The 15,139-nt window shown below is 33.6% G+C and overlaps 4 protein-coding genes across 4 annotated transcripts in view; 1 reads left to right on the top strand and 3 right to left on the bottom strand.

The window, feature by feature from the left end:
* The first annotated feature begins 1,903 nt into the window (after nucleotides 1-1,903).
* On the top strand, nucleotides 1,904-6,889 carry LOAG_17037 (presenilin). The gene is made up of 11 exons (XM_020449696.1): nucleotides 1,904-2,574; nucleotides 3,034-3,175; nucleotides 3,375-3,442; nucleotides 3,618-3,738; nucleotides 4,176-4,374; nucleotides 4,806-4,904; nucleotides 5,054-5,194; nucleotides 5,533-5,584; nucleotides 5,717-5,853; nucleotides 6,155-6,267; nucleotides 6,571-6,889. Exons 1-11 carry the CDS (start codon nucleotides 2,510-2,512, stop codon nucleotides 6,724-6,726), a joined length of 1,293 nt encoding a protein of 430 aa, XP_020306747.1. The 5' UTR covers nucleotides 1,904-2,509; the 3' UTR covers nucleotides 6,727-6,889.
* Nucleotides 6,890-7,809: 920 nt separating this feature from the next.
* On the bottom strand, nucleotides 7,810-10,148 carry LOAG_17036 (hypothetical protein; the record flags this gene model as incomplete). The annotated part of the gene is made up of 6 exons (XM_020449695.1): nucleotides 9,831-10,148; nucleotides 9,377-9,507; nucleotides 9,173-9,273; nucleotides 8,792-8,953; nucleotides 8,384-8,515; nucleotides 7,810-8,256 (listed from the first exon to the last, which is right to left on the bottom strand). Exons 1-6 carry the CDS (start codon nucleotides 9,974-9,976, stop codon nucleotides 7,810-7,812), a joined length of 1,119 nt encoding a protein of 372 aa, XP_020306746.1. The 5' UTR covers nucleotides 9,977-10,148.
* A 429-nt stretch (nucleotides 10,149-10,577) lies between these two features.
* Nucleotides 10,578-13,633, bottom strand: LOAG_17035 (WD-40 repeat protein). Its single transcript, XM_020449694.1, has 9 exons — nucleotides 13,466-13,633; nucleotides 13,051-13,227; nucleotides 12,671-12,764; nucleotides 12,272-12,437; nucleotides 11,983-12,105; nucleotides 11,752-11,872; nucleotides 11,469-11,551; nucleotides 10,996-11,161; nucleotides 10,578-10,689 (listed from the first exon to the last, which is right to left on the bottom strand). The coding sequence occupies exons 1-9, from the start codon at nucleotides 13,554-13,556 to the stop codon at nucleotides 10,634-10,636; spliced, it is 1,077 nt and encodes a 358-aa protein (XP_020306745.1). The 5' UTR covers nucleotides 13,557-13,633; the 3' UTR covers nucleotides 10,578-10,633.
* Nucleotides 13,634-14,321: 688 nt separating this feature from the next.
* Nucleotides 14,322-15,139, bottom strand: part of LOAG_08646 (hypothetical protein) — a 3,501-nt gene continuing 2,683 nt past the window's right edge. Inside the window, exons 6-7 of the mRNA XM_020447754.1 lie at nucleotides 14,843-14,961; nucleotides 14,322-14,552 (exon numbers count right to left, since the gene is read on the bottom strand). Coding sequence (XP_020302052.1) covers nucleotides 14,491-14,552; nucleotides 14,843-14,961 — 181 coding nt within the window. The 3' untranslated portion in view covers nucleotides 14,322-14,490. The remainder of the gene's footprint in view (nucleotides 14,553-14,842; nucleotides 14,962-15,139) is intronic.

Below are 15,139 nucleotides of genomic sequence, written 5' to 3'. Positions count from 1 at the left end.
TCCTCCTCTCTCTCTCTCCTCCTCTCTCTCTCTCTCTCTCTTCGGACACTTATCATCGGTACTATTTCTTGGCTATTTATAGATGAATTTCGTTAATCATCGATATATCAGCAGCTGTTTTTGACTTACTAGTTGTTAGTAACCAATTTTTCTCAATCATTCATCGCTTGTCGGTATATTATCTATATATTTCTTACCATTCAACCCAATAAAACTTGTCGAAATAACATACAAACGTGACTATAGCTATTTTTACAATTATTTTAACAACATTTTGCTGTAAGAATTGCGAACGGACGTGTAACCGCTACTATTTATGTCGTTATCTACGTAAGTACTATGAGCAATCACAACAGCAATAACTACATGTGCATTACGATCAGTGATATTTGCGCATTTGGCGGTAATCGTCACGTAAATAAAACATTCACTGGTCATAGCTGTACCGCAAAACCACACTTCTCACATAAACGCAACACGTCAATTGACGTAAAGAATGTAGAACCGAAAATGTATGGCATATTGTAGGGGTGGTATAATGAAATATTTCAGTCTCAGGGTGATGGAGGAAATGAAAGTTTCACGTATGACGTGAGAAGTAGTAAGAGATGTTACGTTTATTGGTTGACGTTTGCGTTTTCGGGATATTACTTTTGACGAATGCTATTTGTGGCTTAGTTGCATCCTTTGGATACTATAAGGATTAGTTGTCAACGTACACGCTTACGTGAGGAGTCTCGTATTTTGTTATTTCAAGCCATTCTCTGCGACATCTATGTGACGTGTTCGTGGTAAATACATGCATAAATTGTACGCTTATTGATCGGATTTCTCACCTTCATAGAATTTCACGACATGAGCTAAAACGATTTTATGACATGAGCCAGAACGCAAGGAAAATGCTACCTTTGTGTTACCCATGTGCGTAGTACAAATTGTATGCATATTGCTCACATTCCTTGCATCAAAGTTAATGATATGACGCTACAACGCAAGAAAAATATTTTTGTCTTTGTTTTGTCCATGCTGTAATCATTTTATAGGTGATCGGGAACGTTTGCGAAGAAATGTCAACACAGCAAACGGCATCAGGGTTGAATGAGGATGAAGCAATCAACGAATCAAGAATTCAGGCTAGTCATATTTAATAATGCTAATTTATCATTCAGGAAATCCATCAATGATTTTATTTGATTATTAATTTGCTGATTAAATGATTCCAATTGAGATGACTTCTTATTTGGAAAGTGTATCTTCAAGAATATAATTAGCAATTTTATTTATGCGCATTTTATTTATTTTATTTTATTTTCATTCATTTTATTTTTATTTATTTTATTTGCTTTTATTTTATTAGGCAATTTTATTTATTTTATTTATTTTTCAACTTTATTTATAATTTTATTTATACGCGATGATGATTGATAGAATTATTAAGAAAGATAAAGAACCTTGTCGGGATAAGTAGGACAATATTATCGCAAAAGAAAGGAAGGAAATCTGTTGTAAGGCTCTTGCTGCAAGTTCAGTTTGTATCTGAATGAGCATTTATATTGCAAATTTTGGACCATCTGCTATTTCATTTCTAATTTCGCTTTCAATCCCAGAGTTTAAATCAACTTGTCCGTTCACATTTTGTCACTTCAGTCATTGTTGTAATACTAAGATCAAATTATTTATTATTTTTTAAGACGAAGTTATTTTAAATTGATATATGAAATGAAATGATTGGGTAATTTTGCAGTCGAGCAAACAGCATCTTTCACGACATTCTCATGCAGAAGGCGATACTGTAAGATCTAAAACTGTTGGAAATGCAACACATGGTATGATTTTATTATAATGACAAATATTGATCTAAATCGTAATTATGTAGGAAAGTAGTATGAAAAGAAATGTCTTTATGTGAAATCCCTACTTTGGAATTACGAAAAGTCTCGCAGATTTGAGTATTAGGATAAATCGGGTCGTGTTTGCTGACTTCATGCTATTCCAGGATAAAATAACAGTTTGTAATTCTTTTGTTTTTGAATAAAATCCCTGTTTGGTTACTAGCGAAACGGATCATTGGTAAAGGATAAGAGAATACATAGTTAATGAAGCATATTATTCTAGAAAAGGAGCTGTATATTCAGAATAAAAAGTTTACTGTATATGTCATCATGACAGTGGCATTAGGAGTAACGCTTGGATCGATCAGGACAAGTAAAATTTGTTTCGGATATTTCAGGCTACAATTCAGTTTCCTTGCTTCAGTAAATAAAAACGTTTTGTCGAGAACCACAAAGAAAATGAGCCGTTCATTAGGCATCACGGGTTTAAAAGCCCAATATTGCTGCTTATACTTCATTCAAGTATTCGTACTTATCTTCTAAGTCTCTTTTACTTTTTCCCTACTTCGGCAAAGTGCTCTCTGTTTTTCTTAGAAGTGGACGATGATGAAGAAGAGTTGGAATTTAAATACGGCGCGCAACACGTTATCCATCTCTTTGTTCCGGTTTCCATTTGTATGGTGTTCGTTATATTCACGATGAACACTGTTGGTTATTATACTCGCAAAGACGGCCAATATTTGTAAGAATTATTGTAAATAAATGAACTGCATAAATATAACTTGAAGGATTCAAAAATTCTAAACAGTTGATGTGCTGTTGAGGGTATGAGAAACAATCTGTTCGTTTCGGCACTTGGAAATCTTAAGATTTCAAGAAATCAAAAAATAGCATTTTTAAGTTTCATCTACTCTGTAAAAGTCTCTTGATTTTTTTAACATCAAGAAGCAAATAGTGGTACCACAAATTTTCGAGAATTTCCCAATTTTGCAGAATTATATAGTCCGAAAATAAGAAATTGCTTCAAAAAAAACAAGTTAAAAATTATTTCAAAATTATATGGATTTTAAATTATTATGTTAAAACCCATTATTATCACATGTGTTTCGTGTGGCAAAATAATGCTGTAATACAATTAAATTACAAAATTCCGCCATAGTTATTTTTATTTTTTGATACCTAATACTTGTAAAATATTCAGAATTTACACTCCATTTACGAAGGAAACTGATGATACTGGTGAAAAGTTAATAATGTCATTCGGAAACGCGTTTGTTATTTTGGGTGTGGTGATGACAATGACCATTTTATTAATTCTTCTTTACAAATTCCGGTTTTATCGGGTTTGTTTTATTGTTTGATTTTAATTATGAAAGAAGGTTAATGTTATTCTATCACCTGTTCCTCAGTATTGATTTTACTGTATCAGTGACGTTATCGCAGACCTACCATTGTATCCGTACTGATCAAAAGGAATGGCTATCTTATAAATCAGCGCTATTTTGAGAAGTGCTATATTTTGCAATGGTACTTAAATTTCAGATCATCAGTGCGTGGTTGATATTGAGCAGTCTGATATTACTATCTCTTTTCACATTCATGTACTTGCAGTAAGTGTTTCATTTAATGTCAAGTGTTCCAAAATATTAGTTGACCTTATTCTTAACTGAACTCAGTGAAATGGATGATTGAATCGGTCTCAAGAAATGGGCGCAATACAAGATGTAATCCATTACTAGAAGTCAGAAACACCAGTCGATCATCAAAAAAAAAAATCTTTTTCAGAGAAGTTTTCAAGAGTTACAACGTGCCAGTTGATTATATATTGATTTGTGTTTTTATTTGGAATTATGGCGTAATGGGAATGATTTGCATTCATTGGAAAGGCCCTTTAAGAATGCAGCAGGTAGGCTTATCAGTTTTCTGTTTAAGGTGACTTGTAATGACGAAAAAATCTGCTCTAGGAAAAATTTGATATAGAAAGGATTTGACAGTCTAACCAGCTTGTTGACTTAAGAAAGCTAACATTTTGATTTGTTTTGGTTGCATGGTTATATCTAATGTTCATTCTAACTATAAGCTCCATTGCAACAAATGACCAGACAGCTATAGCTGAAGAACTTAATAACATACTTTTTTTGGTTTCCATGCATGCATAGCATTTACGGCATTTTGACCAATCAGGAATGATCTTTACAACTGCTGCTGACCTACCGCCTTTGTATTCGTTACATGCTATTCTTCTCTCTTCCTGATCTGTTAAATAATTTATTCACTTGACCGTCAAATGCTCATTTCTCGTTCCTCTTCAGTGACAAGCTCGATGAAATTTTATTTTTTTAGGGCTACTTAATAATGATGTCAGCACTGATGGCGCTCATTTTCATCAAATATTTACCAGAATGGACAGTGTGGACTGTTCTTGCCGTTATTTCTATTTGGGATCTTATCGCTGTACTTTGTCCAAAAGGACCGTTACGGATACTTGTCGAGACTGCCCAAGAGCGAAATGAACCGATATTTCCAGCACTTATTTATTCCTGTGAGTAGATTTGTATTCGGAAATGTTATTTCAATTATAAACTTTGGAGAAGAACGCAAGAAAATATGAGTCAGCATCTTCCTCAGAAGAGTATGCTGTTGATGGACATTATCTTAGAGTTGTACAGCTGTTGTGTAATACGCAAGTTAATCCCACAGATCAGAAGAAATGATATTACCTTTGTTTATCGAACACTAATCCACTGTAACTCAGTCCTCCATTCCATGCAGTTTATCTTCGAGGGAAATAAATAGTTATTGTTGGGTGATGATAAAGATTGGAGTGACGTCTAGAAGGGGGGTAAATAGGATAGCTAGCAAATTGCTTATATTATTTGACTTCAGGTTTTGACTCGTTATTCTTTGGAACCGTTGTGGCATTGAGAGTAAGTCGTGATCTATATTTTTTTTGAAAATTGTTTTTAATTTGAGCTGGTTTGCTTTACGCGTACACATTAATTGGTGCAACTACGATGGAACAGGATACTTCATGTGTTACAAGAAATACTCAGTCAAATTCTGGTAATCATGGTATGTTTTCTGTTTCAAATTTCTATTGTTCTGAAATAACGCATTTATATTATCGTATATATTAATTTGCATAAAGTGTCAAGAATCATTCTTTTTCAATCAAAATTTCAATCCTTTAGATAAGTTTGAAACATCATTTATATTGCTAGGAAGCGCAACTAGTTCAGCGGATAATTCACTGCCATCAACGGCTGAATTACTTCCAGCTACTGTTGCTAATGAAAAGCGAGGATTTCCTCAAGGAAAAATCATACGACGATTTGCTCCGATGCGTGCTACCAGTGGTACAGGTGTGGTTTTTTATCATTTTTCATTTTATTTCTCTCACGACTATTCCTTCTTTGTTGGAAGTTCCTGTTAAAACTTTTTCTAGATGGTGTCCTTTTTATTGAATTGAGAAATTCATAAAGAGTTCAGAGATTTTACACTTTATAGATGCTGTTAACGATTCTGATGCCTATCTTTTAGTGCTAAAAGACATAGTTCCAGATGCTAAATACCTAGTTTTACATTTCATCATTTTGCATGATATAAATTCTCGAAAAATGGCCCATCAAGTATAAGTGAAATAAGTAAATTTGCTGCATTCATGCCTGTCTTGGTCGGCTAAAGTTCTTTCAATTTTTAGATCAGGGCGTAGCAAATGCTAGCTTGAATGCAGAAGAACATATGGATAATAAGTATGTTTTTATTTCCGATCATATTGAAAATTTCGAACCGTTTTTTTCTTTGAAAAAGTTTTTGGACATTGAAAGAGTTTCTGGATGGAAATGTATGCATCGGTTTTTCTGAAAAGGAGGAATTGCTTTCAGTTCAAAAGGTGTCAAAAAAGATCGGGCCACTGCATTACTCAGTAAAGGTGGCGAAAGTAGTAGAACACGAGTGGTAATTGCTGATAATGCCGAAGCTGATCCAGATAGATTGCAGGATCCAAGATTTCCAGATGAAAGTAAGAAATTCCTGGAATTTAACTTGTGGTAATCAAATGTTAATAACTGACACTCTTCATATTTCATATTCCTTCAAAATTCTGGTCTCTTACTTCATGAGTCCTTAAGTAACGTCTACTAAAGCAGGAATCATAAAATGGTGCATTTTGGAATAGATCAAAAAATGGTACATCTTGGAAGAGATTGAGAAACAATGGGATATTTAAGAGCCGCTTAAAGAGGTGTAGATGATCAGTTGTTCTGAGAGAACGAGTTATATTTATTTCGACATCCACTTTGCCAGGATTTTTTTTATTGTAGAAGGCATCAAGCTTGGCCTAGGTGATTTTATCTTCTACAGTGTATTGGTTGGAAAAGCAAGTAGTTATGGTGATTGGAATACAACAATAGCTTGCTATGTTGCAATTCTCATTGTAAGTTGCTTCATTTGCATTTATATTTTTTATGAGCATTTATTTCGCCTTCACGTAAGTCACGCTCGTATATGACGATAAATTCAAAAAAAGCCTGTGTTATCTGTCAAGCTTCAATACAAGGAAGTTGGGATTGACTATTGACGTTGTGCAGTTGCATCCCATATTTTAAAACTTTTCAGATATTGTGAGCACTACAAGCATAAATCTTTCCCGAATTTAAAAACTTTTTTAGTGTTAAGAATCATCACGACTTACACACAGCTAAATTCTATAACACAAATTTAATTATGCACTTTTCAGGGTCTATGTTTTACACTCATACTGTTGGCTGTATTCCGTAAAGCATTACCAGCCCTTCCGATTTCGATTTTTTGCGGATTAATCTTTTACTTTTGTACACGTGGCATTATTACACCTTTCTGTACCAGTTTGAGCTTACGGCATTTAATATATTAACTTTGGAAGGAGAAATATTGTAGTGAATGTGCTCCTCAATAAGTCTTTTCCTATTTGACAATCTCTTTTTTCTTGATTTGTTTTGTTATGTGTTAAGACACTTATTTGTATAAAATAATAAGTAAGGCGTTTTCATCTGTTATTTTCATATTTATATTTTTATATATTCCATCTTTAGCAAATCCTCTTTGAAGAAAATTAGTTACCTTATGCATTCGTTCCTTGAGTAGATACTGATTTGAGAAATACTGTTACTCATTGCTGCGAGTACATCAACTGTGATTTTGTGGAGAATAATATTCTTTAGATTCTGTTATATAATTTATACGTTGATTAGTAAATCGATACCTTTTCCTATCTATCCATTACTTTAATAGTACAATTTTTTAATGTGAAATATCACCATATCTACGGCATAACTTGGAAGACATTTCTGTTCTCAAGAATAACTTAGGAAAATTTCATCGAATTCTTTTGAAATATTGTGATTATTTCTGTGTGAGTTAAAAAAAATAATAGTCTGGGAAGAAGGGAAGACGAAACGAACAAAGAGATAGCACTGACATAAAACAATGTGGGAAACTAATATATCATTTAAATAACTAATTGTAATCTAAGCCTCATAAAATTACACGGCATCAGTAAGCTTTTTGAAATATAATTAATGAGCTTATTGAGATCAATAACTCTGGTATCGGACCATCAATTGTTATGTGGCTCTCATTGGTCTCTTAGTAAGATTCCTGAAATAATTTACATCCATGTAGTGAATTTAGATTATGATAATAGTTTGTATGAATAATCTAAATGCTGAAAAGCTCCTGAAAATGTATTGGAAAGAGAGTGCTTTTGATATAAGTTTATTGTTGTATGTCTGTTGTATTTATACTTTCATATGATTTCAGAGTTTTAAACACAGCATTTTCCAGAAAGTGTTAAAATTTTTCGACTAACAAATCTACTATGCTTATACTTACACAAATTCTTTCATGCAAATTTCGGACGTATCCTGAATATGAAATACAAGATGTTGCCAGGATGGGAGACAAATCTTTGCATAATATATTAAATGAAACAAACTTTTTAAACAGTTTCTTTATTTTCAGTAACAGTATTATTACCAGTCAAGTAAGCATAAAAAGGATAGATTAAAGCACCAAAAAGAGTGGCAACTACGGTAGCATTTAAGGCAATAAGTTTCGGATCGTAACCTTTCGGAATTTCACATAAATAAGCCTTCATTTCAGCCAGGTATTTGGCTGTATCAGTCCCAAGAATAGGTTTAACAGCGAAACCTAAATAGGTCTGCATTACGTTTTCCGACAATTGGCTACCGACTAATTTTTGATTCTCCAAGCTTTTAGTAATTACACCGTGTTCAATCCGTATTCGGTCGCTGTAAAGTGGCAGAGTGAACTGAGGTGTTCTACCATAAATCCATTCCCACTTTCGTAACTCTTTTTCGCATTCCAATACACCCGGAAATTCCTGATCATTCATTACGTCCGAAAGTATAGTAACATCGGTATGCTGAAATGATAAATATCAAGCAAATTTCGCCTCGAAACGGAACTCAGATTGTAAAAATTGATGAATATCTCCTGCGAAGATAATGAAAACGTTTATATATGAAAGCATAAAACATGTGTAATCTCACCAAATACTGTTTCTTGAATGATTTCATTATAACATTCTGCACTTTTTCAGTTGTAATATCAGGAATCTCTTGGGCTAAATAGCCAACTTCTGGTGCTTGTACACTTCGAGTAGCATTTGTTAATATCGTTTCCTTAAACAATGTCATTTACACAAAACGTTTCATGCTCAGAAATATATTAGCTCAGGACGTGATGGTTCCTCGAAATTGGACTTTGACCAAAGATCCCACAGAGGTTAATGCCAGGTTAATAAGTACAAACGCATCCATTAATAATGCACATAACCAGGTGTCGGACATCATTCCTGAATCTCGAAATACGGAAACTGAAGTATAAGAGATGAGTTTTGTACGAAATAAACATTCCGGTTAGCATTTCAAAAAACTTTGTACGGAAAGCAAACTTACACGAAAAGGAGACGATAAAGAACGTTTTAGGATAGCAACATCAACATTTATAAGTAATGTAAAATGATGATATGCCACTTGGCGAACAATTCGCGCTGCTGTTCCTGAGATTTTCCGTTGGCCAGGTTGTAGCCAAAGATCGTCGCGGTCATTCGGCTGCACCTGAATAAAATATGCTTATATTTCAAATCCAAAGTATGACTTAACAAGGAAGAAATGATTCCCAAAAAAGCAAAAGTCACAGCGATCAACGAGCTTGAACTATTCCTCAAACTGAGTTCGTCTCCATCTTTTAATTTAGCTTTTCATCAGTTCTTATTTTAAACCCTTTTGAATTCATAATCTCCCTCATTTATCACTGTCTTGAAGAAGAAAGAGTACTTTGATATTGAATTCTTCACTGAGTGCTTTAGCTACCATGCGTAAATTCCTTTTTCTATCATGTCTTTGGTATGATGTCAATATGGATATATTAAGATTACCTGAAAACAACGTAACATGTAACATGGTAACGGATTAATCTGAAACATAGATGAATATGCAAATTAATTTTTCAAACATTAACGCTAACTTTGAACATCTAACCCAAATCGTGGTAAACAGCTCCACCACCACTGTGACGTCTAACTAATTCAATATTGTTAGATTTTAAATAGTTTAAATCTGCTTCTAGCCATGGATTCTGATGACGCCCAATGACTACTGCTGGTTTGTTGCTGAAAATTCATTGCAAAATTCGCATTTTCCACGATGATAAATATATTCAGGAATAAACTGACAGCACACAGTAATTTAACCACTGATTTGAACATCACTTTCTCCCTATATCACCATAAGAGCAGGAAGGATTGAACAGTGATGAAACATTACTGTACTTATTCTCGAATAATTGAAACCAACCTAAGAAAACATTACCTTATGCTAATTTGGTTCCTCAGCTAGCCGTAAAATTCAAACTACCAAACCTACTATTTCTGATCAGATGAAACCTTAAATTTCCCTTCTCAATTTATCTTTTAAAATTCATAGCAAAATATACCTCCAAATTAACATCGATTCACTTTCCTCATCCGGTCTACGATTCCGCAGCAACCATTCCTCAAACGCTAAATTCTCGAAAATATTTTGCGATCGTGAAATGAATACTTGTGCACTTTGCCTAAGGATACCAACATTTCTACTCATACTGTCCTAGAATTTCTATGATATAAATAGAAATAACCCAAAAGGTGACCACTTATTCATCGCTACTTCATGTTATTTAGATGCCTACAAATAAGAGAAATACATCGTTATCATCACTTTTCAACTTCTTTTCAAAATAAATTTAAGAGTTGCGGATGCTGAGAAAATCCTGCAATACTTGTGAAAACTGAAGTTATATGTAAGACTGTTTATGCATATGCATGCTAAGAACTCATACGAAAATTAGCACTTGTACGTCCTACCATGACAAAACGTCGCAGTAAATAGAAATTTTCAAAAATGTACATGGTTAGTAAAGTCTTTGACAAATCTTTAAATCTTATTCGTCAGAGATTTTTTCTCTGAAACTTTCAAAATAAATTTTCATGTATAATAACTTCTGAATGCAATACACTTGTCGTTCATTAAAAAAAAACTTTTTATTACTACAAAGTATCCAAACAATAGGAATTAGGAGGGCTCTTGAATCAAGACTTCTATATAAAAGCTATACTCCCAACTACTAAAATTCAATAAAAGCATAATATGTTTTAATAAAACAATTTTCGAGAAATATGAATTATTGATTTACGAAAGTAAAACCTTATCACGCTACAAATAAATAACAATAGAAAAAACAACAGCAATAAAATGAGATCACTGATTATCAATCTCCCCGAGGTATATTTTCTTATCACTTCCCGCTGATAACACTGAAATTAGAATCCTCTTGATAATATAAAAAATAATATAAAAATGAATCGAAAGCGTGTAGTAGACTTCACATGTAACATTCAAAAATCTAGCCTACTTCATCAGCATCTTCTTTAAATTAGCAAGGCACTGGATTGGACAGTTTTATATTCCAGAATTAGGAAAACAAAGTCTTTAAATCTACATCTCTCGCTATCTTTCCATAAACAAAGTGTAATTACTAAAATTATGCAAGGAATCAGCAAATTCAGAAATGCAGAATGGAATTTCGAAAAACGATAAACAAGTTAGCGAAAAATACTTACATATTGGCTCCTTTGGATGAAAATCAGTTGCATTAACTGATCCCTGATGACCAGGCAATTTGTAGAGTACTCGCCGCGAAGAAACATCCCAAACATAAACATACCGATCGCTGGAACCGCAGCTGATACGATTATTATCAGGCGACCAGGTGCATTTCAACAGATTCTGCAAATGAGAGTTGAGAATTTTGCCCAAGAATTTCTCTCTGTCCAGAACTCGAAAAAGAAGTAGAAAAGGAAACAAATAGATCAAGCATTTAGAATGAGTATATTGTTCATTGATTTTTTTACTTAATAAATGAAAATTTACTTTCCATTTATTTTATCATTTATTTTTTTCATTTATTTCTGGTTTACTTTAGTTATTTAGTAAATGAAAATTCATTTTATTCATTTAATAAATGAAGAATTTATTATGAAATCGGCCAATGTTATCAAATAAACATAAATTTCCTACAACAGTCAAAGAATACCTTTTCAAAGTTATGTTGATGCCCGGCAAACGATTTCACACATCGCTGTTCAGGTGCAAATGGCCTGATATCCCAGATTTTTGCTGAAATAATTGCAATTGAGTTTGTCAATTTTCGCCTCAATATATACAGAAATGCTTCAATAATATCTTGTCAGATAAAATGCAGATCTGCTCAGTTAACCACTCGAAATAAGCTACTCTTTCAAGTCAAGCTCGAGGATATTTGATTGTACAATAAAGCAAAACAGTGGTAAAGAGAAAAACATAGCAAAACAAATTACAACTGCAATCCATTGCATTCGAGAGCACATGTGTTCCTTCTGGACTTAATGATAAACCAGTAACTGTATCAGTATGACCGCGCATTACATGCGCCAGTTCATTTCGTCGTAGATCCCACACCTAAAATTTAGACAAAAGTTGTCAAATAATTTACGGGACATGCGGCAGCTACAAATTCAACGGCTGTTTCTAACAATCTGTTCTAAAACTCAAAATTTCCGCAAAATTACTTTAATGTCATTATCGATTCCTCCACCAATGACTTGTTCAGCTGTGTCATTGAAAGTTACAGCTGTAATCTGGTAGGCATTTTGCAAAGTGATTACGGGATCTCGTCTGCGTATATCGTGAATCTGAAAAACATAAGCATTCATTAGTTTACGAAATGCTTAACGACGAAAAAAGACATAGGCTATTTTCATCTTTAATCTTTCAAAAGAGTAACATAAATAATTTCGAAATACTGATCAAGGTCACTTTTCCTCATTACTTAATTCTGATGTTTACATTGAAACTTACAAGTACAGTACAATCATCAGAACCACTGGCAACGAGCTGTGGTCCACGTCGTGCAGGATGGCAACTGTTTACAATATCCTTATGGGATTTGAACTTCCTAACACATGTTCCTGTATCCATATCCCAAACACGTACTGTCTTATCTGTTGATGCCGTAAACAGGTAACTGAAAAAAGAAAAATACATCAGACACATCAAAAAAAAAATACATCAAATTAAATTTGGGTAGCAGAGGAAGGAATTACAATGACGAAAGTTTTCCTAAGCATTCCTGATCGATAATTTTGATAAAAGTATAAAAAATGCATTCCAGAAAGTTTCATTAAAGCTTTCTACAAAAGTTTCTCACTACTTTTCTTCACTTACTTCCGGTACCACCAAAAAAGAAGTACTCCTCACCCGGCATCAGTACTAAAATGAAGATCCATTATTGCTCCTGCATGCCCTTTTAAGGTTGAGAAATTTTCGCATTCACCATAAACGTTCCATAGAACTAAAATTACATATAAAATATGATTGATCAAAAGGCATGAAAAAGGAACATCTTGAAATTCAAAGTATGCACTTCTGTGTTATAAAATGCTAAGTTTTGACTGGATCAGATGGTACTAATCAGGAATGATTTAATAAAAAAACCGATGAAATGATATGTTGAAGACATCAACAAAAAGCCTATATATGGTCGTTTCTAGTTGGAAATAATACCTAAAGCAAGCGATTCAAATGGCACTCAGAATAAGCATAGAAAATTACAAACAAAACAGACACAGATAACTTACAAACAGTCATGTCAAAACCAGCGGATGCCAAGCAACTTCCATCCGGGCTAAACTTAGCCGTATAAATTTCACCATCATGACCACTAAGTAACATTATGGGAGCCATCAAATGTGACGTACGTGGAATGGATTGTGGTCGTCCATTCGAAACAACTTCCAAGCGTGGCTTTTTCAGTCCTCAAGTCCATTGGAATTAAATTATTTTACTCCTAGAGACCTATTCATCCTTCCTGCAGTTAGCTTTATAGTTGCAGCTATCTTCTGCAGTCTTTCAGTCGTAACAAGAAATACTAAATAGAACGAAAGTGGTTCATATATACGGGAAGAGTATATCGCAACAACAATTGATACCACCAATTAAATTAGGTTCGAAATCATTATATGAAAAATAAATTTAAAGGAAGGAAGAACTTACCAACAACAGCCAAAGGCATCGTGGGCCTCTTGAATCCATCGTTATTTTGCATGACATCTGCCATCTGCAAAACTAGATTATCAGCCACCATGAAGAATTAAGCATTTGATTACCACAAATACTATTTGCTCCAGCACCTTATAAAGCCCTTACATTCTTAGAGATTTCTGAACCTACAACTGAAAACCACTTTTTAAAAACTTATTCATCCTCTCTTATTGAAATTGTTCAAAAACAGCAACCATCCAGAATACAGAAAAACAAATCCGGATTTCAGTATTAATATTAGTGTTAGCAACTCCTGAATAAGAATCTCTTCTGTCAGGTTCAGTCTTTCAGAACCAATTTAATGATGGCGAATATACCATCATTAGTTTAATATTGAAAACGGAAACTGGATCTGACGAGCATTCACTTGTCAAAATTGAAACATTAATTTCGCCAAATACATTTGTTACTCAGAGTATCAATAACTGTATTCAAAGTTCATCACTAAGTTATTCATTAAGAAACTTCAACTTATAAAATATAATGATGGTTCTCCAAAATCGAAACCTTTTATCAATCTCAAGCACTGAAGAGTAAAACTACGAACAAAATTGAAAATTAAAAAACGACAGGTGGGAAAATACAATTACACAAAGTTGAAATAATTAATTAAATATCATTACTTCTTTGAGGCAAAGAAGGAACATTAAAATCTGACCTGACATACGCAAGCAAGAAAGCTTAAAACCAAACCTAATAATGATATTAAACATTTAAAAGAACATTACTTTTTCCCTATGAATTGGAAAGGAATCAGAAGGCTCCAGAAATTTAGTCTAGTAGACCGTACATACGATACATTCTGCAACAATTCCTTCCCATCTTTCCAAAAATTTACCCCCATACGAAATCAGAACGAACAAAATTAAAACTCATCAATCGAAAATGGAAAACATATGAATTTCATACGATCACGATTTTAAGACATTAAGTATTTCAGCACATTACCACTTAACAAGATCAACAAAAATTCAGTATCACTGCAACTCCAGTTGAGGGCGTACCAACTTGGCCTCCACTTCATTGGTCGAGGCAAATCCTAAAAATGTGAAAATTTCTGAAAGTCCATATACCAAAGTAAAACTTTTTCCGACTACATTGGGTCTATATTATTTCCCTCCAATTTCTTCGCTTCCAAGATTCTTGGTGCATCACTCTCTACACTACTGGCATTTGATTATAGCTATTCTAGATCCTTATATTCTAGGCAACTTGTTGATCCCTCACTTTAATACTTACACTAAACATGTTTCTTCAGCTCGAAAATACCCGTCTTCTACGAATACCAATTCTAATTCCCAAGGAAATAGCAATTACGCAGTACTTTACCTGTACCACCTCTCTGCAGCTCGATTATATCGCCATCCTTCACTGGCTTTCCATTGAGTGGATCTATCATATCTTTCCGAATTATTTTCTCAACACAGTCCATTGTAACAACACTTTGACTACAATCAAACACTTCCTCTAACATATATCATTTAGACAAAGCATTAGACAACGACACTATTTTTGAATAGATCTGTTGAAAGAAAAATTTTTTGTTCAAAATCTTCATACGCATTTGATATGAAATGTCATAGTATCTAAATGACTTGAATCACTTGACCTGTTTCAAATGCTTGC

This window comes from Loa loa (assembly GCF_000183805.2).
Source record: "Loa loa unplaced genomic scaffold supercont3.35, whole genome shotgun sequence".
In the NCBI taxonomy this organism is placed as follows: Eukaryota; Metazoa; Nematoda; class Chromadorea; order Rhabditida; family Onchocercidae; genus Loa; species Loa loa.
This window is presented reverse-complemented; position numbering and strand designations above follow the sequence as displayed.

Coding starts and splice junctions, on each gene's coding strand:
- LOAG_17035 (XM_020449694.1), bottom strand. CDS start 13,556: ATGGTGGCTGATAATCTAGTTTTGCAGATGGCAGATGTCATGCAAAAT. Junction 11,873..11,982: donor GAATCGATAATGACATTAAA/GTAATTTTGCGG, acceptor TCTAAATTTTAG/GTGTGGGATCTACGACGAAA. Junction 10,690..10,995: donor TCATCCAAAGGAGCCAATAT/GTAAGTATTTTT, acceptor TTCTAATTTCAG/TGTTATCAGCGGGAAGTGAT.
- LOAG_17037 (XM_020449696.1), top strand. CDS start 2,510: ATGGTGTTCGTTATATTCACGATGAACACTGTTGGTTATTATACTCGC. Junction 2,575..3,033: donor CGCAAAGACGGCCAATATTT/GTAAGAATTATT, acceptor TAAAATATTCAG/AATTTACACTCCATTTACGA. Junction 6,268..6,570: donor GCTATGTTGCAATTCTCATT/GTAAGTTGCTTC, acceptor TGCACTTTTCAG/GGTCTATGTTTTACACTCAT.